General features: G+C 43.1%; 1 protein-coding gene across 1 annotated transcript in view; it reads left to right on the forward strand.

The window, feature by feature from the left end:
• Positions 1-18,002, forward strand: part of LOC126252177 (carcinine transporter-like) — a 165,185-nt gene extending 147,183 nt beyond the window's left edge. Inside the window, exons 8-9 of the mRNA XM_049953047.1 lie at positions 1,229-1,416; positions 17,814-18,002. Of these exons, the coding sequence (XP_049809004.1) occupies positions 1,229-1,416; positions 17,814-18,002 (377 nt within the window). The remainder of the gene's footprint in view (positions 1-1,228; positions 1,417-17,813) is intronic.
• Positions 18,003-24,240: the final 6,238 nt, after the last annotated feature.

Consider the following 24,240-nt stretch of genomic DNA (forward strand, 5'->3'; position numbering starts at 1 on the left):
TCCGTCAAAAATTTCACAATAAATGAGACCCAAGAAAGATGCGGCAGTTCTTAGAGCACCTAAGTTATACAAAACGTCTTATGAGGGTTGCCAGACTTACGTTCTACAAACATTTCGTACTGTAGAACAATACGTTATAGGTTCTATCGCAAACGGTACACCGGAATATTCTATTTCATTGGGCATGATCTTGTAAGTGGTCAGCGAACCGAACATGATGAATCTTCTATTGCGGATTACACTAAAAGCCGCTTGGAGAGTGTAAATAAGAAAGCCATAGAAATAAAATATCATTACCAACTGGTTCAGTAGTAACGGAAGGACGCCCTCAGCAGGGCAGATGCCTACAACTCTGTGCTGCGTGGCATCCATCCATCTTGAAAAGGGGTGCATCGATCGAGGAGTCAACCTGTTGCAATATACAAAGATAAAGTGGGCACCAGTGACGTCATAGTGTAAGATCCCATTGGCAGTCATTTCACTTGTCAGTGGCCAAGGGGCACTTGGTCAAAAGTTCGTGGCATGTCAACGCGGTTGTAAGGCGGAGAATATTTTAAAAAGCGTTATCTCAGCGGGACTCTGTGTTCTTATCCAACATGATCACTTGCGGTGATCCTGTGCGGCGGTCAGCGCGTATGGGAACATTGTCTGTGCGATTCTGGAGATACAGGAATAACATGTCGATCTCATGAGGCTTTAATTCATGTCCAATATCTCATATAGTATAAACAACTCGTCTCGCAGCGATGGTCATCCCATAGTAAAAAGTAGTTTAAACATCGTGATCAAATGGTTCAAATGGCTCTGAGCACTATGGGACTTAACTACTGTGGTCATCAGTCCCCTAGAACTGAGAACTACTTAAACCTAACTAACCTAAGGACATCACACACATCCATGCCCGAGGCAGGATTCGAACCTGCGACCGTAGCGGTCGCGCGGTTCCAGACTGTAGCGCCTATAACCGCACGGCCACGCCGGCCGGCAAATATCGTGATCACTGCACCCCCTCCCGTAACAGGCTCTTCAGACGCTGATCCCATGGTCACACCAAACGCGACACTTGGCTGTCATAAACGGTAAATAAAAAAATGGGACAGCCATTCATATCACTTTTGGCCGCTCAGCTGACATAATGAACGATAACATATGGGTTATAGTGTGCGTGTGTCCTACTGTCATTATCTAACTATTTCTCGTAACTGCTGTGATACATGTTTTGATTCAGCTGGCATCATCGGACTGCCTATCCCGGTGGCGGCTGTGATAACGCAGTTCTTTTCGACGGGCACAATCTCCATGGCCAACCTGCAGAGTGTGGAGGTGCACCCCACATGTCTGCGCCAGATCGCGGCCTGCGTCGAGTGGACCGCAGCTGCCATCGTCATGTCTGCTCTGCCATACGTGGCCCTCATGGTAAGCAAAGGGAAATGACCGTGGAATCTATACGCCTATTTTCATTGTCTGTTACATGAGTGACTCCCAAATGATGTCAGTTATCAATATGCTATCGAAAGACACAGTAGGAGAAGAGTGAGGCGTACAGGAAAAGAAGGGAAACGAGAGTAAGAACAACACAACCTAGAACGATTTACCAGGTTTTCCTGAGCAAATATTTCACGAAAACCGTACTTACTGCGTACCTCTCTGTTATTTAAAGTCTTTTATACTGATATCGTGTCATACTTGTTGCATTTTTGCGCTTCTGTTTCGACCTTCCTGCTACGGTGGTAGTCAGTTGCCATAGGAATGTATCAGCAAGAATGAAGAAACAGTGGTTCATAAGACGCTACGGGTATCCGACGGAAACATCTCAGCCACAAAAGCTTACATTCTTATGCTCATCAACCCTCTATGTCCTCTGCATTACTTACTCCCAATAAATCGGGCGTTGTTTTCTAGAGATATCAGAAAACACGTGCGTTCCTCCAGTAATAGGTCAGGAGTAATACTGAAGTGAAAGTCCCATATCAGCTAACACTGAAGACAGAGTCATTTTACGTAAATTAAATGTAAAGTATCATACATACAAGTGATGCCAGATATTCCCTCTTATCATTCCCCCTCCTTGCCACTGTCACAGTTCTTTAGGGAAACCTCTTCCTTATTTCGTGGCTTCGTAGAGAACCAGTGACGATGAAACTTCCTGGCAGATTAAAACTGTGTGCCGGACCGAGACTCGAACTCCCGACCTTAGCCTTTCGCGGGGAAGTGCTCTACAAACTGAGCTACCCAAGCACGACTTCTGTAAAGTTTGAAAGGTAGGAGACGAGGTACTGGCAGAAGTAAATCTGTGAGGACGGGGCGTGAGTCGTGCTTGGGTAGCTCAGTTGGTAGAGCACTTGCCCGCGGAAGGCAAAGTTCCCGAGTTCGAGTCTCGCTCCGGCACGCCGTTTTAATCTTCCAGAAAGTTTCATATCAGCGCACACTCCGCTGCAGAGTGAAAATCTCACTCTGGAACCAGTGACGAGTTGATAATAAAAACCACAATGCATACGATCGAACCCACTGCCCCAACCTGGAAGGAACTTACATTAGAGAAAGAAGACATCGAAACGTCTCTAAGGCTGCAATAAATGTTCTCTATAAGCTCGCAGAGTTAATTCTATGAAATAATCTGCTGTTTCGATGAGTTCGTCAGAAAAAGCAATGACTGACTGAGAAGTACCTTAACCATTATGACGTTAACGATGTGTTAGTGTTCACTACGAACAACGATTACATCTGAACCAGCGAAGTAAGTCTCTAGTGCTTAGTTTCCATAAATGTGTATACTGGGATACTGTCTGAGCATTTCGGTATAAGGTTGTCACCGTCGCAAAATGCCCTTGATCTCTGTATGTGGGTCGCACTGGTGAGATCTGCAAATATCGGAGATAAGCGTTGCGTGTCTAGTTTGGAAACAAACTTGTTCCCTTCACCCATAGTAGATGATGTTGAAACCAGGAACGCCCACTTTACATTTCGTTCTTAAGCTCTCATTCAGTACTCTCCAGTTCAATCACGGGTTTGTTTTTCTGGTGGGATTACTTTCCCATTAACAGCGATACACAGGAGTGTGGATAGATTTACTGATTACGACTTGGCGAGTACGCACTTAGAGTATGACGTCAAACAACACAATGGACGAGCCAACCATGACACTATGCGGAACGTTCCCAAAAGTTACGGGGTCACATCACAGTACTCTCGCGTCAGTCCAAGAGTGTCACACTGTGTTGTACGTATTACCGACTGGTTGCAATAGGCTTACTCTCTGTTGTGCGGGTAGTTTCACAGAAACAAAGGAAAGTAGGTTAACAAATTGATGAAATCATTGCATCATTATCACTCTGGAACCAGCCACCGGTGACTTCAGAACCCATACACCATAATACTGAACAATATCCCTGAACAACGCGAGAAATTTTGGCAGTGTGACTTGGGGTCTCTTTGTACTAAGTACCCGTTTCCACGCGTATCTGAATGCGTTCCCTACATCTCTATTCATGTTGTTGATACACATTCAATTCCCAAAGATTCATTGACTATACTCGTATAATCCCAGCAGTTCTAACCACGGTATACAATCCGTGTCAGCTCTGGTATGATCTTGTGCTTATTCGTATGTTTTTAGTTTGGAACAGAACGTATTTCTATTTTTGGTATACCATTATGTTCCTTTCAACGGAGGAGGAGGAGGAGATTAATGTTTAACGTCCCTGCGACAACGAGGTCATTAGACACCGAGAACAAGCTTTGATTAGGAAGGAATGGTGAAGGTCTTGCCCTTTAGAAGGAAGCATCCTAGCACTCGCCTTAAGGGATTTAGGAAAATAACGGAAGACCTAAACCTGTATGGCCGGACGTGGGTTTGCACCGTTGTCATCCCGAAAGCGAGTCCAGTGTGCTAACCACCGCCCTACCCCGTTCAGTTCGTTACAGCATTACATAGAGCTAAAACTGTCTTCTTTTTTCTTCTTTTCTTCTTCTTCTCCTTCTTCATATCAAAGAGTTCACTTATAGCCTGTTCCGTCTTCACAAAAACCACCTTAGCCTATATCTTTCCGTATTACTCTTTCCATAATGTTAGTCGTCTATGACATGTCTGTTTACGCTCTCTGCTTAATTTGCTATCAATACGCTTCTTCCATTTTGTTATCTCGTATTCTATTCTTGCATTCATGAAAAATATAAGTCATTCTTTCCTTATTTCAAAATCTTTTTCTTGATCTCTCACAGAACATTTTTTTGCGTTCCTTGAAAATTTCACTTAAGCTGACTGTATCCTTATTTGTTCTTTCTTAGTTATTGTCCAGCTCTCACTTCCGGATGTGAGCACAGGTGTTGCTAATACTTTGTAGACTTTGGTCTTTCTATGTTTCCTGGATTTATTGGCTTATGTGCTGTGTATAGTGCAACATATCATTTCAGTTTTCTTTAACTTATTGTCGATACCGATACCATATTCGCAATTATATAATAGCCTAATACCTAAAATTGAGACACCTGTTCAGCTTATTTTCCATATATTATTGTGTTAGAAAGTACTGGACATTTTCCTGTAAAATCTACAAATTTGCACTTATTTTTTGTGAACCATCCCCAAACTTTTTCGAGATTATTTGGTCTAGCAAAGAGTACAGTATTTGAGTGTGTGTAATTAATTTTATTTCTCGCATACATTCTTGTTTCCATAGTGTCTTCCATGTATATGTTAAATCAGGTGGGTTAGCGACTGCACTCTTCTCGTACTTATATTTCAAATCTTACTCAACTATTATGAGAAAACACTGTCTTTGAGCCCAAAGCAATAATATCATCAATTCAAAGTTGCTACTCAAGCTCGATAACTGTTTCTGACAAAAAGTTTAAAATGCCGGAGGCTATTTCAAGATGCTTGTGGTATCCTTTAAATAAATTCATAACAACAAAGTGACACCTCGTCCGCGTAGTGGGGCCTGCTGTTTTTCTCCAGCCCAAGTAATGAAGATTATGGCTGGTAACCACGGTGCAACAGTTTTATACTTGACATGGCCAAACTTTGGCATGCAGTAGTGTAGTGTCATTCGCTTCTGAAGAAGGCCAAATTATTTTGGCTAAACCCTGGGTAAAGGTTGGTTTCTATTTGCAACTGAGGCCGACGTGTTACTTGTTCAAAACGCTTTTCTTTGTCGTCATCACTGAGCTTCTGTACTAGCTCCAACTTGAATGGTTTCATAGACATATTCTGTCGCAGAACTTTCCGTAGTGTCATTGAAGCCATTTCTAGTTCACGGATGCAGGACGCACTGAATTATTTGGACTCCTTATGAATGTCTCTCGTACAGGCTCCAAATTCACTTCACTCATACTGTTACGTCCGCTTCTCTTTGCCGGGCACAAGCAACCCGTCGTAAGGAATTTTTTCTTGTGCCGGTGGTAAATGGCCTTCCTTGTTAGTGGCTTCTTACCGTACTTGGTTCTAAATATCCGTTACCAGCAGTAGCACACTGGTTTCTGTCGAACTCCAACATACAGAAAGCTCGTTCCTCACCTTAACTCGTCATGTTTGAGACTAGCGCTGACTATCGGCAAATTACCAAACTACGCTGAGGCAGTATAGGTGAAAAAAAAAAACTTCCAGAGCTTCTCTTCAAAATGACATATGTACGATATCTGTACGATGTTTCATCCTTGTGCAATAAATAATTGAATGTGTTCCCAGACTTAATGTACACCCGTATAATAAGGAACGAGGAACTGCAGAGCAAACCGAACTCTCTCGCAACTATTGTATCATCTTAAGAACTGAAAGCTTACATGCCAGAGAGACAAACAGAAAGAGGCCTTACATCATGACAACGCGAAATACTCACCTGCAACGACCTTCAGGAAACAGGGAGCTAATGTGCCTTGGGGAGTGCCAGGGAGGACTTCCTGAGATCCTAACAGCTATGTCCCAGTCTCTAAGCCCTGGGTGACACAGCAGCGCAGACCCTGCAAGTTCTGAATTGCACTTCAGCACGCAGGTACTAACCATCCTGACAAATGAGAGATCCAGTTTGGTTCTAATACCGAGTGTGGTGTAGAGTTGTGTTGTGTAGTACAGCGTTGACGAAGTGTAGTCCAGAATTATAAATTACGAAATTTGTTAAAAAATGTTTCAAATGGCTCTGAGCACTATGGGACTTAACATCTGCGGGCATGTCCCCTAGAACTTAGAACTACTTAAACCTAACTAACCTAAGGACATCACATAACACCCAGTCATCACGAGGCAGAGAAATACGAAATTTGTGATCTACCAATGCTGTATACTGTAAATGGCCAGTGACGTGTGCCTTCTGATACGTTTGTGACGGATGGAGAAATGGTAGTACGCTGACTTTTTTTCAAGTTTTTATTATTTTATTTAAATTAAGTTATTTTATGTAGGTTTTCCGCCTTAAATAGCATAATTCTTATTCACTGCTAACACATTCGAAAGTGTGTTAAAATATTATCTGATTTAGTCATGGAAATTCATGTCAAGGTTAGGTCCCTTGTTTTATGTAGATAGGGGACTAAAGAAGTAGCAAATATACAAACAACACCAGTGACGTCAAATGGACCGCATTTACCTCATGTATCACACAATGGAATATCAGGAATACCGCCGACATGTGGAGATATTATGGTTAATAAACTAATATCGACGTCAGAGAGTAGTAAATGAGATTTTGGATCCTAAGGAACAAATTGGATGTATGACTGCTAAAGCAGAAACAAAAAAGAAGTAATTGTCAAATGTGAGTTGCGTGAGTTAGTAGAATTATCCGTTGATTCATGGCTAAAAATGTACGAAGGTGCCCATTTCTTCAGTTTTGTTTCCGTGTTAATGAATATAATTTTCAGTTTTTTGTGTTCGGAACACAGAAATGAAATGCTTACTGCGTAGCATCGAATAATTAGTAGGCTTTACTAACAAAATGACCATCTGGATTTTTCCAGAAAGACTTTTCATCAGGAAATTCTATATATCCTTTCGCTGATCAAATATTAAATGCGCTGAATAACCGAACATGAATTGCATTAAAGATATTACTCATTACTGGTATCGACGAGATGTCAAACGGAATCTTTGTTCCTTTTATGTGGGCGAAGATGCTTCTGTGGAAGTTTCTTTGCAACAAATGCTTAAATCCTTTCACAAAGATTTTCCAAGAGATGGTTTGACAGTAAATAATGGGCTCATGAACTCTCGAAATTACTTATAACCCGAATAAATAATGTAACGGTATAAATTCGAAAAATTCAGCCTCACTGTTACGATCGATTATATCCGGCCTTTCCAGGATATTTATTTATAGCTGTACCCGTGACGTCGTATACGTGGGATTTTTTTTTTCCTTGTATAGCTTTATGTGACTGAGTAAAAGATGAAGCACTTGTCTGCTTCACTAACATGGAAGAGAACCATGCAGAGCTGGGCACTGCGAACCGCAACTGACACTGAGGTCCATGCAGCACCTGGTCTGTGCTTCGTTTACGGTCTTATGCGCTCACCTGCAATTACACACTCTTAAAACGATATGGTAAATTGTGAGGAATACGTTGTATTCCGCCAGGCCACATCGCGTCGCAATTTCGTCTTCTTTGCAGTTATGTTGGAGGGAAGTGACTTTCATCCTCTGTTAGTGAATTGTTCTCATCTGTGAGATAATGGATGACGTTCTCGATTACAGTTACGGCACAGCTCGCTTTCGCCAGGAGTTTCCACAGAGCCAGTTAAAGCCTGATGTTCTGGAGCTGCAGCAACCCTGCCTCACGATCTTCCTTGGATTCTAGAGATCGCAGAGTTCTCAGTACCTTAGCCGTTGTGATTTATTCAAAAACCCAATCAACTTCAAGGCGCTTTTACTCCTAAACAAAAGAAAATCAGTATGTAATGAGTAGGCACCCAAATAACAAAGAAAACTTGATATATCTGTTTGCTTAGCAAAGAAAATAAATAAAAACCTAACAAAAGAAGAAAAGCAATGTTATGAGTTACTTATATACAAAGCGAAACCAATAAATCCGTATGGAGAAATAAATTTAGCACTCTTGTATTTATACGAAAATGCCTCTGTCCCAGAGACAAATAAACTGTTGTAGAAAGTTAGTCAAATGTTACTACACTACTGGACATTAATATTGCTACACCTGGAAGAAATGCAGATGATAAACGGGTATTCATTGGACAGATATATTATACTAGAACTGGCACGTGATTTCATTTTCACGCAATTTGGGTTCATAGATCCTGAGAAATCAGTACCCAGAACAACCACCTATGGCCGTAATAACGGCCTTGATACGCCGAGGCATTGAGTCAAACAGAGCTTGAATGGCGTGTACAGGTACACCTGACCATGCAGCTTCAACACGATACCACAGTTCATCAAGAGTAGTAACTGGCGTATTGTGACGAGCCAGTTGCTCAGCCACCATTGACCAGACGTTTTCAGTTGGTGAGAGATCTGGGGAATGTGCTGGCCAGAGCAGCAGTCGAACATTTTCTGTATCCAGAAAGACCTGTACCGAACCTGCAACATGCGGTCGTGCATTTGCCTGCTGAAATGTAGGGTTTCGCAGGGATCGAATGAAGGGTAGAGCCACGGGTCGTAACTCATCTGAAACGTAACGTCCATTATTCAAAGTGCCGTCAATGCGAACAACAGGTGACTGAGACGTGTAACCAATGGCATCCCATACCATCAAGCCAGTATGGCGATGACGAATACACGCTTCCAATGTGCGTTCACTGCCATGTCGCAAAGCACGGATGGGACCATCATGATGCTGTAAACAGAACTCGGATTCATCCGAAAAAATTACGTTTTGCCATTCGTGCGCCCAGGTTCGTCGTTGAGTACACCATCGCCGGCGCTCTGTCTGTGATGCAGCGTCAAGGATAACCGCTGCCATGGTCTCCGACCTGATAGTCCATGCTGCTGCAAACGTCGTGAACTGTTCGTGCACATGGTTGTTGTCTTAGAAACGTCCCCATCTGTTGACTCAGGGATCGAGACGTGGCTGCACGATCCGTCACATCTCGAATGCTAGTGATACGAGGCCGTTGGCATCCAGCACGGCGTTCCGTGTTACCCTCGTGAACCCACCTACTCCATATTCAGATAACAGTCATTGGATCTATACCAACGTGCGTAGAAAAGTCGCGATACGATAACCCGCAATCGTGATAGGCTATGATCCGACCTTTATCAAAGTCGGAAACGTGATGGTACACATTTCTCCTCCTTACACGAGGAATCACAACAACATCTCACCAGGCAACGTCGGTCAACTGCTGTTTGTGTATGAGAAATCGGTTGGAAACTTTCCTCATGTCAGCACGTTGTAGGTGTCACTACCTGCGCCGTCCTTGTGTGAATGCTCTGAAAAGCTAATCATTAGCATATCACAGCATCTTCTTCCTGTCGGTTTAATTTCGCGTCTGTGCACGTCATCCTCCTTTTTTCTTCCTTAATTGATTTTCAATTCCCCTGAAGGGGGCGGGCTGGCAGCAGCTTAGTACGCTGCTCTACAGCCTACAGACTTTTAATTTAAAAAACGGAAGAAGAAAAGAAACAAGAAAAACAGGCGATAAAACGATGACGTCAAGTGTAAAATGGAGGAAAAATGCGGAAAGTTAAAACAGAAAGCAGAATGGGTTAGCAACGTTAATAAAAGACACAGGCATCAGACAAGTAACATAGTACACACACGATTAAAGAAACACGGCGACAGTCTGGTTTCTGTTCCCAAGAGATAAAAGGCACACGCAGCGACAGTATGATGGCCGTTCGCAACACTTCCCAAAAAACACAACACGGAACACTCACTGTAAAACACTCACTGTATAACACTCACTGTAGAACACTCAATGTAGAACACTGCATGAAAGTGGCGGCACAAAGATGACACTCCCGAGCCAAAGGCAGATGGGGGGAAGGGACCTGGAGGAGAGGGAAGAACAAGGAGGGAGGGAGGAAAAAAACGAAAAAGAGGGGGGGACCAAGGAGGGAGAGGACTAATAAAGGGGGAGAAGGGCAGACGCGAGTGGGAATGAGAGGAGGCAGAGGAGGGAAATGTAAAAGGACTTGGGGGAGAGAAGGGGGCAAAGAGAGGGGACGTGGGGAAGAAAGAGGATGGAAGGGGGGGCGGGAAAAGGACAGAGGAAAGGAGGGGGAGTGAGGATCAGAGTTGAGAGGAGGGATAAATGGAGGGAGAGAGGGCATCATCCGGGAGGGGAAGTTGATGGAAGCCACCTTGGGAAAGGAGATGTAGGGTGTAGAGATGGAAGGTAGGGAGGACACAATTGTGAAGACGTGGCAGTGGGCGGGGATTTTCGAGGAATAGGAGCAGATGGGGGAAAGGAATGAGATCATAGAGGTTCTGCGTGGGGGACGGGAGGCGTATACTGAAGGCGAGGCGGAGTGCATGACACTCAAGGATCTGGAGGGACTTTTACAATATCCATGCAGATATCCATGCAGATATCCATGCAGGACTGGCATAACAGAGGTTGGGACGGATTAAGGATTTGTAAGTGTGGAGGATGGTAGATGGGTGCAACCCCCATATCCGGCCAGAGAGGAGTTTGAGGAGTTGGAGGCAGTTGTGGGCTTTGGATTGGATGGAGCAGAGATGAGGGATCGAGATGAGGTGATGGTCAATGGTGAGGCCAAGGTAGGTGAGGGTGGGGGTGAGGCGGACGGGATGGGCACAGACAGTAAGGGAGAAATCCAGGAGCCGGAAGGAGCGAGTGGTACGACCTACGATGATTGCCTGGGTCTTCGAAGGATTGAGTTTCAGGAGCCATTGGTTACACCATGCAGCAAACAGGTCAAGGTGATTCTAGAGAAGGCGTTGGGACCGTTGGAGGGTAGGAGCGAGGGCGAGGAATGCGGTGTCATCAGCATATTGCAAGAGGTGTACTGGAAGGGGGGGGGGGGGTTGGGGCATATCTGCCATGTACAGGAGGTAAAGGAGAGGGGAGAGGACAAATCCCTGGGGCACACCTGCAGGGGGTAGAAGGTGTGGGAATTGGCATTATGGATGGTGACATAGGAGGGGCAGTGGGAGAGGAAGGAGGCCATCAGACGGATGTAGTTGATAGGAAGGGCGTAGGTTTGAAGTTTAAACAGGAGAGCGGGATGCCGTATATGGTCGTAGGCCTTTTCGAGGTCAAGGGAGACAAAAATGGCGGAGTAACTGGAGTTAAGCTGGAGGGAGAGGAGATGAGTGAGTCGGAGGAGTTGGTCATCCGCAGAGAAGGAAGGTTGAAAGCCACATTGGGTGTTTGGGAGGAGGTGGTTTTGGCGGAGTTGGTGATGGATGCGCCGGGAAACGATGGATTCCAAGAGCTTGCTGAACACTGATGTGAGACAGATAGGACGAAAGGAAGAGGAATCAGATGGAGGCTTGTTGGGTTAGGAGAACATCAGGATACGGGAGGTTTTCCACAGGTCGGGATAGAAGCCAGTGGCAAGGATGACATTGTAGAGGGTGGCAAGGATTGAAAGGAAGGAGGGAGGGCAGTGTTTGAGGTGGTGGTAGGTAAAACAGTCGTGGCCAGGAGCAGTGTTGGGTTTAGTGCAGGGTGTGAGGCTGATGTACTGTGTAGTGATGTGAGTGTTAAGTTCAGATGGTGGTGTGGGGCCCAAGTACTGGAAGCTAGGAACAAGGGGAGGAACAGAGGTATTTGTACGGTCCATGACGTCAGGAAGAGGGAATAATCAAAGTGGGGATCATTTGGGATGGAAAAAACATCAGAGAGGTGAGAGTCAAAGTGGTTGGCCTTACTGAGGTTGTCAGGAAAGGGACGGTCATTAACGAGGAGAGGGTACTGGGGGTGGGGCGGTTCCCAATAAGGCGGTGGAAAGCAGACCAATACTTGGAAGAGTTTATGGGGAGCATGGTGTTGAGTTGTGTACATGTCTGGCGTCAGGCACGGCGTTTCTTCGCAGTAAGCAGGTTGCGGATGTGTCGTTGTAATTGCCGGTGGCGGGTAAGTGTATCCCGGTCACGAGTGCGGAGAAAAGAGTGGTAGAGGCGGCAGGACTCTCGAAGGAGGAGGATGGCCTGTGGAGGAAGGGCTGTGCAGTGAGGGTGGATGGCTTTGGTGGGTATATGGGTGGCGACGGCGTGAGACAAGGTCTGGTGCAGGAAGGCAGCAGTGCGAGAGATGTCATTAGGAGATTGGAGGGTAAGGTCTTGGCTGTCAACCTGGGTGTGAATGGAGTCCCAGTAGGCATCCCAGTTGGCACGGGAGTAATCATGGACATGTTTAGGAGGGACGTTAGGGTGAGGAGCGTTGCGGGGATGGCGACCATCAGAGATAGTGAGGAGAACAGGAGCACGGTCACTGCCAATGAGTTCGAGGACATCTGCGGTGATGCGCCCAAAGGGGTTGGGAGAGGCAAGGACCACATCAGGAGTTGTGTTGGATTTGGGTCAGGTGTGCTGAGGCGGGGGAACCAGGTCTCCCTGGAGGGTGGTGAGAAACTGATGCCACCGCTGGAGGTCAGCAGGATCATGGCTGTGGATATTGAGGTCGGCGGCAATCACGTAGGTGGAAAAGGTGCGGTCAATGTGGGCCAGGAAATCGTACGGGATGGGGTTGTGAGGGCGGACATAAATGGTGCCACAGGTGCTGGTAAGGGTGGGGAAGAAGTGGCTGAGGGTGAGATGCTCGGCAGGATTGTTAAGGAGAGGCTGGGACCAGACAGGGAGGTGCTCGATGTAGCCTATAGCAACTCTGCCACGCACCAGAGGGTACAGGTTATCGGTGCATTGAAGGGTGTAAGGCGCCGTGGAGATGGAGATACGGGGTTGAAGGAAGGTTTCATTTAGGAAGAAAGCATCCACGCAGTGCTGACGGAGGGTGTGGAGGAAGAGGAGTTTGTGGGTGGGCAGGGAGCGAATGATGTGGTACAGGAGAGGGTAGGGTTGTTGTACCATGGGAGGGGAGAGTTAGATAAGGGTGGTGAGGGGGGTGAAGGTGAAGTGGGCCTGGTTGTGGGAGTATGTGGCATAGGTGGTAAAATGGAAGATGGAACGGGCAGCAAGGGCGATTTGGGAAAGAGTGTGGGAGCGCTGGAAGGGGTGGATATTTTGGAGCACAATTGTGATGAAACGGATGATGTCCTCGGCAGTGGGGTGGATGGGGTCATCAACAAGACGGACAGGGACGGTGAGCTCAGGGGTGACTAGTCAAAGTTTCGCTTTACACATTGAGGAGTAGGTTGGATGTGGTACGTTGCAAGTGTTGCAGGAGCGTGGAGAGGTGAGGTTGGGGAAATTCTTGAGGAAGTGTGAAGCTTTGCAGTGGGGAGAAGTAGGGGGGTTCTTGCAGGCAGAGGTAACGTGATCGTTGTATGTGAGACAGCGTTGGCAGCGGTAGGATTGGACTGGGGAACGGGAGGGGTCCACCTTATGACGGCAATTGTAGATGAGGGCTCCCTCGGTGAGGAGGCGGTCAATGGAGGAGGAGGATTTGGTGAATATGCGCATGAGAAAAGTCAGCCCAGCATCATTCAAGATGAGACGGGAAGTGGATTTCAATGTCGGGCCAGTAGTTGAGTTCCGCCAACACCTCAGCCTCCGTGATCACGGGGCTAAGCTTCGTGATCACAGCGGTGAAGATTGGCGGACGTCGGGGAGGTTGAGGCTGACGAGGAGAGGACGGGGTGTGGTAGGGGGTGAGGGTTGCCCATTGGCCAAATTGGATACGGGGGATGCGGGAGAGGAAATCGGTGTGGAAGGAAGCATTATGGGATTTAATGAGGACCGAGTCCTTGCGAGGAATGAGAATGGAGATGGGGGCATTGGGGTAGTATTTCCGGATGGCGAGGTTGAGGGAGCGAGCATCAAGGAATTGAGGGTCAGGATTGGAGAGAACAAAGGTGTGGGTGGCTGGCGTGGCGGGGGTTGGGGTCGGGGTCACGTCAATGGGGGTGGGTGGGTCACGGGGATTGGAGGTTTTTTTGGAGGTGATTTCGGGGGAAGGGTCCACATTCGGGCACTTTGAAGGTTTTGTGGTCACGACCGGGTGGAGAGGGGGCTGGGGGACGGGTTTCAGGGGGAGATCGCGGGGGGCAGGACCACCCTGAGCAGCGGATGACACAGACGGAGGGGCCGTCGGCACGTCATCCTCATGGTGTAGCAATTTTAATAGCCAGTAGTTTATAACCTATCGAAAGAAGAAAGCGATGTCGTTATGTTTCTGACACGCTAGGCGAAATCAATAAGTCTGTATGTCGTATGCAAGTAAATTTGCTGTTCATTAATATTCATAAAGGTAAGAATGGGGTGCTTAATACAGTCACTGTCGTAAACTTCCGAAAATACATTTGTCACTCAGTCAGAAACAGCTACCAGCCCCATCTGTTGGCTATTAAACTAATAGCGCTATCTATCAGTTATTTAAAGTTGTCCACAAGGATTAAACGTTTGAACTACCAAGCTGAGAGGAGTGTTTTAGGTAAAACTTCGAAGTAAGATACCTTTCCTCCATGATCCGATTTTTTTTTTTTTTTTGTAATTAGTGGTTTCAGGCAGACAAACAGACACAATAGATTGACGCAAATTTTTCCATTTCAGTGTCTTTCTTCTCCTTGATCCAACTTTGATGAAATAAGACCTATACGTTGCCCCAAGCTACACTCAAGTTACCTATAAATATCCCATGAAACTACCTCTATCGGTTCTGGAATTAGCGTGTTCAAATAGACAAGACACGCATGTCTGTTTTTACAGTTTTATAATTAGTCTAGATATAGCACGTGTATGTCTAAAGGGAAAAAAACCATTTTCATTTTACGTTACCTAACTAAAATTCAGTTTTTGCTATTTCTCTACAGTTATTGTAAATGGCGGAATTAACGTGTGCACTATATGATTTTACGTTTTCGTTGCTAATCTCAGTCGGTAATTCGCAGCTGCAAATCGTGATAAGCACGTTTTCTGTTTGTACGTTTCACCTGTCCTGAATATGAATAAGAGTGGAAAATTTTCACTGACACTACACCACAAATAATCCACTAGTAGCTCTGTAGCTAGGTCATTTTACTCTTGCGTACGTTGTATAGTTGTTGTTATTGTGGTCTTCAGCCCTGAGACTGGTTTGATGCAACTCTCCAAGCTACTCTATCCTGTGCAAGCTTCTTCATCTCCCAGTACCTACTGCAACTTACATCCTTCTGCATCTGTTTAGTGTATTCATCTCTTCATCTCCCTCTACGATTTTTACCCGCCACGCTGCCCTCCAATACCACATTGGTGATCCCTTGATGCCTCAGAACATGTCCTACCAACCGATCCCTTCTTCTAGTCAAGTTGTGCCACAAACTTCTCTTCTCCCCAATCCTACTCAGTACCTCCACATTAGTTAAATGATCTACCCATATAATCTTCAGCATTCATCTGTAGCACCACATTTCGAAATCTTCAATTCTCTACTTGTCCAAACTAGTTATCGTCCATGTTTCACTTCCATACATGGCTACACTCCATACAAATACTTTCAGAAACGACTCCCTGACACTTAAATCTATACTCTATGTTAACAAATTTCTCTTCTGCAGATATGCTTTCCTTGCCTTTGCCAGTCTACATTATATATCCTCTCTACTTCGACCATCATCAGTTATTTTGCTCCACAAATAGCAAAACTTCTTTACTACTTTAAGTGTCTCATTTTCTAATCTATTTCCCTCAGCATCACCCGACTTAATTCGACTACATTCCATTCTCCTAGTTTCGATTTTGTTGATTTTCATCTTATATCCTCCTTTCAAGCACTGAACGTTGCCTTCAACTGCTCTTGCAAGTCCTTTGCTGTCTCTGACAGAATTACAATCTCCTCAGCGAACCTCAAAGTTTTAATTTCTTCCCCATGTATTTTAATACTTACTCTGTATTTTTCTTTTGTTACCTTTACTGCTTGCTCAATTATACAGATTGAATAACATCGGGGGGAGAGGCTACATCACTGTCTCACTCCCTTCCCAACCACTGCTTCCCTTATCATGACCCTCGACTCTTATAACTGCCGTCTGGTTTCGGTACAAATTGTAAATGGCCTTTCGCTCCCTGTATTTTACCCTTTCCAACTTAAGAATTTGAAACAGAATATTTTAGTCACCATTATCAGAAGCTTTCTCTAAGGCTACAATTGCTAGAAACGTAGTTTTGCGTTTCCTTAATCTATTTTCTGAGATAAGTAGCAGGGTCAGTTCTGTCTTACGTGTTCCAATATTTCTACGGAATCCAAACTGATCTTCGCCGACGTCGGCTTCCACCAGTTTTTCCATTCGTCTGTAAAAAAAACGTGTTAATATTTTCCAGCTGCGAATTATTAAACTGATAGTTCGGTAATTTTATCTGTCAACACCTGCTTTCCTTGGGATTGGAATTATTATATTCTTCTTGATGTCTGAGGGTGTTTTGCCTGTCTCATACAACTTGCTCACCAGATAGTAGAGTTTGGTCAGGACTGGCTCTCCCAAGGCTGTCAGTAATTCTAATGGAATGTTGTCTACTGCCGGCCTATGTGGGCGAGCGGTTCTAGGCGCTTCAGTCTGGAATTGCGCGACCGCTACGGTCGAAGGTTCGAATCCTGCCTCGGGCATGGATGTGTGAGATATCCTTAGGTTCGTTACGTTTAAGTAGTTCTAAGTTCTGTGGGACTAATGACCTCAGAAGTTGAGTCCCATAGTGCTCAGAGCCATTTTTGAAAAAAGTATAGGATAGAATGTTATCTGTATATAGTCTATAGCCAAAAATACGATAATTTTGATTTCGACATATTAAATAAATGCGAATGTTTTCGTAATATCTTCTTGAATGTTCATACATTTCACATGTGATTTACAGACACGTGTATAAACATCAAGTTTAAAACATATGTGTTCATTCATTGAGACAGTATGTAAGAAGTAAATCTAGCAATATTTTTGAGAGACCAAGAATGGTTCATGGTAATCTCATAACATGTACTGAGAAACCGCCAACGGCCTTGCGGCAGTTGCAACCCCCATTCCGGTCTCATCACAGAAGTCAAGCCCTGTAGGCTTGTCTGGCAGTTGGATGGGTGACCATCCGGTCCCCCGAGCGCCGTTGGCTAGCGGCGTGCACTGAGCCCTTGTGAGGTCAAATGAGAAGCTACCTGGTGAGGAAGTAGAGGCTCCACTCACGGAAACTGACAACTGCGGTGTGCTGACCACATGCTCTACCATATTCGCATCGAGTGTCGACGGCGGTGACACAGCGATCGGTCGGTACCGTTGGGTCTTCCAGGTCTGTTCGTACCATGATTAGTTTTATATAGTGAGAGGTCAATGATTATTCCATAGAATTCGTAAAACGATTTGTATGAACATAAAACCTACCTCCGTTTCCTTTCGTGCATCCAACATCAAAAACTTATTCTGACAGGATTTAAAACTTCACCTATGCAGAGACATAACCGGGTATATTACCTTTTGGAAGACAAGTGACAAATTTCAAATCATGGTCCGACTGTCGTTCTTTGTCAGTCGAAAAGTTTTTAACTGCTTACATCCCCCTGCAGAGTGGAAGATCAGTTACAGAATTTCAGAATTGTCACTTTTTAATATAGAAAAACAGTAAAGACAATTAATATTAGAGCACAGCACTGTAGACATTCGTGACAGAACTGATAGTTAATGTTACGAAATTGGAAATGTTTCAGAGTCTGATCTTGTCCAAGTAAACAAGTTTTTTTTCTTTTTCTGTCCTTGTTATGAGTATTGTCTTGACTCGAAACTATGATTTGCTTCGCTAACGCTCTTCCTCTTTTTCAGAGTGATAGACGCACACCCTACGCCATTCTCGCAGCTCTAAACTTGGGGACAGCGTTTGCAGTATCGTTCCTTCCAGAATCGGCGTTGCAGAGGCTACCAGAGTCATTACAGGATGCTGCCGTCTTCGGAAAAGACCAGAAGTATTGGAGCTGGAAGCCAAAACCAGCTCCACAGTATGCCATGGAGTAAACCCATTTAGGGAGTTCGTTAAACGAATCTGTCGTTTATATACTTTTTCTGAAGAAAAGTGCAAATTTTTACCCTGTTTGTTAGCATAGCTGAAGACTACGCCAACATAGTGGAAGAATGTGGGAAGACAGTTGTTCTTTAGACTGCAACCATGCTTCAAAATTTCACGTATAAGGTGTTACTGAGAAAAATAGTTACTAGTTTTAGCAAATACGTAGTGTCAGTCAAGAACAGTTCCAGTTGAGAATATTGCAATTGTTTTGCGAAATTTTGAATAGCTCGAAGTGTCCCCTGTGTTCTGAAATGCAGAACCACGTGTTGTCTTAGGAAGTAAAGTTTATTTATAATACTTGGGAGGAAACAGAGTGATATAACGTATTTATTGAAACGTTTTCATTCAAGATTATTGGTGAATATGTCACATAATATACGATTACGAAAGAATGTCGTTCATTATGTACAAAACTATTTGAGATCCAACGTCACTCCCCTCAAGTGTTATGTTAAAATTCCCTGCCAAATATATTTAGTCTACACAACACTTTAAATTTGAAGACATGATATCGATGGTCCAGGTTTTGTGTCTCCTTATTTTGGTATTTATTATTTATTTTATTATTTACACGAATTGGCCAACTAAGGACAGCGTTAAAAATTCTACTTCATTTCTACTTTTTTCTTTCTCTTCTCTCGGGCTGCTGTTCTGCCTGCTGCCATTTTTTATAGATGTTCTGCTGTTAGTTTCCTGTTGGTCTTCGGTTTTGGAGCCTCCAGCAAAACCTCGAATTCAGTTGTTGCCTTTCTTTACTTGTCCCTGTTCATTGCGTCCATTTCTGTAAGTCCAAGTTCTCCGATGTCTTTCTTTATTCTTTGCAACCAAGAGTAGGCTGTTTTCCTCTGTTGAATTATACTAAAGATTTTCTTCGTTAATTTGCCATCATCCATTCTCACCAGATGACGAAAGAACATCAGCCTTCTCTTTCTAATTTCCGTTGTGACTGATTTAATAGATTGGTTTTCATGGCTCATCTTTACCCATTCTTCAACAATTCTTTGTGTCCACCAACAATCTTCCTCATAATTAATCTTACCTTCTTCTTGAGCTCATCTATTAGTCCTTTGTTCTTGAGGGAGAGTGTTTCTTCAGCATTTTGAACTTGTGTTCTCGTCACTGTATTGCAGTGTAATAACTTTGCATTTCGGGACAGGCATTTTCTGTTGTACAGCTTCTGTGTTAAAATGTATGCCCTCCTAAGTTTAGGTACTCAAAGTTTGACACCTTTTCTATGCCACTATCGGTTGTTGTTTCTCCCACATATTTAAAGTATTAGACCTTTCTATATATCCAGAAATTGTGTGCAATTCTTTGATTTACTTATGTTTGTAAGACATGAATTTAGTTTTTTCTTGTGACATCTGTAAACCAAATTTGACTGCACGCTTTGCCAAGATTTCTATTTGCTTACTTGAATCTGCTAAATTTTGTGGATAGATGAACAATGTCATCTGCAAAAACTAGTGCATGTATAGTAAGGTTTTTGACTGATCCTCCAAAGAATCCCTTAGTTTTTGTTGTGTGTATTACTCCAACGTCTCCCTCATAATCTTTTCCAAATATGTTGAATATAATTGGGGAGAGTGCATCCCCTTGTCTCAAACCCGTTTGGATTTTAAAAGGTTCAGAAATCTTGCCTCGAAAATTGACTTTGGACTTGGTATCTGTCAGTGTTCACTTTAGTACCCTTTAGTTTTACTGTCAATTGCAAATTCCGCCAGAGTTCTAATGAGGCTTTCTCTGTCTATGGAGTCATGCGCTTTTCTAAAATCAATAAACGTCGTAACATGTGGTTGATCGGCACGTGTTCTAATTATATTTTTTAAGTTTAATAATTTGCTCCGAACAGCTCCTCCCTTTTGTAAACCGACCTTGGTATTCTCCTACCTGTGCATCGAGAACTGGTTCAATACTATTTAGTAATATCGTGGAAAGGACATTGTATGGAACGGATAGAAGGAAAATTCCCCTGTATTTGTTCACTTCTGATCTGTCACCCTTTTGTGAAGTGTAGGTATAACTGCCATCCTCCAATCTTCTTGATCTTCTCGGTTCTCCAAACTTCCTTAATGATTGTACCGAGCTGCAGTGCTACGTTTCGCTCAGCTAGTCTAAAAAATTCAGCTGTGATTCCATCTACACCAGATGATTTGTTATTCTTGAGGGATTTTATAGCTTGCCGGACTTAATTTAGATGTGATTCTGCAGGGATTTCTTCTGGAGTTTTGAATTCCGGTTTCTCGGGAGGCGCTTCACAGATGAGAAGGTCTTCGAAATAATATGCTAAAATGTTGCAGTTTTCTTGTTCATTAGTAATTAATTTCCCTGATTTGTCACGAAAATTTCACATTGGTGGTGTGTAACATTTCAGGTATCTTCTGAAAGATTCGTAATAGTCTCTGGATTTGTTTTGAGTGAAGTACACATGTATTTGTTGAAGGGATAGTCTTTAATACACTCTCTTGTCGTTTCTGATTGTGTAGAAGGCTATTTTTCTACCTTCTGTGAACCTTTTGATGCTGTTTTGTCTTGCATTTGATTTAAATTTTTTCCAAACCATTTGTCTGTTTTTGCAAAGCTTCATTGCACTTTTCATTCTTCTGTTTGGTTTTGGTTGGAAGAGATTTTTCTGCAGCGTTCATTATTTGAGACTCCATTTCTTCCCATGTCTCACCTCACTATTTCGATTTGAAATAATTTTTACTATCTGCCGCAAGATTCCTGGTTTCAAAATGCTTTCTCATATGATTATTATTATTTCTTCCAGAATTTGGGTGAATTTAATTTTTTACTTAACAAGATAGTAATCCGTATGTATTTTTTGTACCTTAATATTTTGAATTGTCTTAAATTCTCTTCTATAAATGGCTATGTGGTCAATTTGGAACTCTCCAAGGAGTTGATTTGTTGCTTTCCAAGTCGTCATCTTCTTAGGATGATTCTTGAAGTGTGTAGTCATAATTTTGACTTTGAAGATTTGGCAGAGGTCCACAAGTTTTATTTCATTCCTGTTTGATCCCTTATGCACTGGGTATTCTCCTATGACGTTTTTGTATTCCTTTTCCTTGCGAGCTGTGCATTAAAATACCCGTGCAGAATAATGACATATTCCTTTGAAATCTTCTGAATCGTGTGGTCTAGTTCTTCCCAGAAAGTCTGTACATTGTTAGGATTTTTTTGCTATCAATATTTGTTGGAGCATGGGCATTCATTAGCGTATACATTTGGTTTTTACACTTGATCTTCAATTTTGAGAGCCTGTTGGACGTAGAGCTGAAGTTTGTTATGGGCTCCGTTATATTTCTTCTTTTCCAAAGATATACTCTGCTGGTTTTCCTGTACAAATTCTGTAATTGCCCGTTTGAAAAGAATTTTCATGAGTACAGCGAGTTCCTTATAGTGCCAGAAGTTGGATATTGTGGCGGTCAAGTGCTTGAGTCAGTTCTTGATGTTTTCCTATTTTGATCAGTGAATTAATGTTCAGTGTTCCTATATTATATTTCTCCTTGAATTTCAGTTTTTCAGATTCTTTCGATAAAACAAGAGCGGAAAGTGCAGCCTCCCCAGAATCCGAAATGCCTGCTTGCGACCTGAGGTTGAGAGAATTTACTCCCTCGGTAATTTGTTTTCCACTTATAATCGATTAAATTTTGTAAGGTTGGAGTGATGGAGTTTTCCGTAGATTGCTCGAGATACAACTGGAGTCTTAGTCCAAAGGGTTTTTGTTTGGTCCGCGACAGCTATTATTATTTCGCTCAACTCCGCTGGCAGACCAGTGAGGGCCAACCCCTCCCTCCCCCCCCCCCCCAACACACACACACATCCCCACCCCATTGGCCACGTCATTGTTGCACCTCTCCGCCCGTTACAACAGCGTAACAGCTTCATGGGATTTCGATGCTTAGTGTCACTGAAAAAGATTCTGTAGACCACAGGATAGTCAGACATGGAGCACATTCTTACACAGGTAGGTAGGAGTAACAATATCTAACTTGAGTTTTCAATTGGAATTGTCGAGGCAGTCGTCTTAACTGAAAAAAGGAGAAAAAAAGAACTACTTCGCAATTGCTGGGTGGTATGTTTCTTTCGAGAGTTAGTTCAATTTTGAATCCAATGTGCCACCACCTTTGTTCTTAGATTTACAAGAGATTAATTTGCTTGAAAATTCTCTATTTATTCCCGAAATTTCAGTGATTAGTATTGTAAACGATCAGGAGAACGCCTGTTTTGTGTACTTTACACTAGTGAGACTGGACCAAGAGTCGATATCCACGACGACTGTCTTACGGCACGTATGGAAACTTCGTCATCAGCCAATAATTACCTTCGTGCAACACCATTTAGTAATAAATAGTACATATTCTATAAAGTTCTTTAAGCTGCTGTAAGAGATAAAAACCTGAAACACGTAATTAAATGTCTATTTTATTTGTTGACGATGTTATGATATTTTAAAGCTAGATCATTAAGCCACAATTCTATAAGGAAATTTCGGATACTTCAATTGTCGCCTGTATCTGCGAAGAAACGTATGCTACAACGCTGGAACAGGTAACAGATAAAGAATACAACATTGTGCTGGCTAATATGTATGTGATTACATCTGCATTCAATAAAAGAAAATTCGAGAGATGAGGGAAGTTGCTTAAGATTCGATTCATGATACCAATGAATAAATGATAAAGAAAACATACTGTCTGTTGTGTATATGACTTCATTTACAATGTTATCGTGGTTCTTGGTTTGCATCAAGCCGCGTAGAGGTCTAGGACTTAAAGCTGAACGTGGGGGAACTATGTACATGGGAAGGACTAAATTTCTGTAATTGCTCAATATGCAAAGCGAAATAAGGAACAAACGTTTAGTGAACCGTATTTTAAAAGTCATAGGCTAAATACAGGCTGTGAATGTAAGTTCTAAGCAAGATGACACAAGTGACTTAATATGATACACGACAAGTTAATTTCCATAGAAGTTAATGTACGTAATATTACGCTGTCTATCTTTGATATTAAATTACGCTATTTGTCTATGACACATCTACTCCATCAACTAAGACATCCATTCACGTTTTTGTAAATTATCGGATCACGCTTCTACTGATAAGAACACAACAATAATATTATCGTTATCTGTAAGTGATATAGAATAAAATCAACGTACTTACTTAAATTGATTTGGTATCCTACATCTCGAGTTAGGATCTAATCAAATGATGTAAGCTGTGGTAAATGGCCGGCCGCAGTGGCCGTGCGGTTCTAGGCGCTACAGTCTGGAGCCGAGCGACCGCTACGGCCGCAGGTTCGAATCCTGCCTCGGGCATGGATGTGTGTGATGTCCTTATGTTAGTTAGGTTTAATTAGTTCTAAGTTCTAGGTGACTGATGACCTCAGAAGTTAAGTCGCATAGTGCTCAGAGCCATTTGAACCATTTTTGTTGTAAATGAGATGCTACTGCTGTAAAACTGAAGGTTTCTGGTAGCTACCGAAACTGATAATGATAGTGGTTATTGTCTGATGTTGATATATGAAAGTACCTTCCAAATATGTTAGCCTTATGTTCTCTCAGTGATAGATGAGAAACTATACTAGATACTGTATTGTGGATTGTCCTGTTATATAGGATGAGTCATTAACGATTGCCACCAAGAGTAACTCCGAAAGTATGATATGAGCTGAAACGTTTGTGCGACACAGTTGCATGAGACAACGATGTCCATAATATAACGTCGGTTTTTTGTTGCTAGGTGGGGTCGCTTCAGAGATATGGTGTTTAACATTGTTTTTTTTATTAGGATGCTGTAAGTCGGTCCTTATTTTCTGATAGCGGCTATCGAGACAAATCCAATCATGTGTAACAATAAGGTCTCTGGATGTCAAAGAAGGTCGAAAAGGTGGCATGAACGTCTAGTTTCAGAGGGTGTTCGAAGTGATGACAATTAGTATCAATGCAGTGCTGCAATCTTCTTATCATGGAGTGAATGGTATTCCTTATCAAACTGGTACTTACCGAAACACATTCTCTGACAATTCTCTCTCGTATATCGTGCCAATAGTAAATATTCATCGTTGTTGAAGGAAAATGGAAGAAATATCAGAGATCGATCTGACAAACGGACGTACATGCTAGCCATAGGGCTAGCACAAGTGAAGTTCGCGATTTAGATTTCAAAAAGTAAGCTAT

Source organism: Schistocerca nitens, chromosome 4 (genome assembly GCF_023898315.1).
Source record: "Schistocerca nitens isolate TAMUIC-IGC-003100 chromosome 4, iqSchNite1.1, whole genome shotgun sequence".
Classification (NCBI taxonomy): Eukaryota; Metazoa; Arthropoda; class Insecta; order Orthoptera; family Acrididae; genus Schistocerca; species Schistocerca nitens.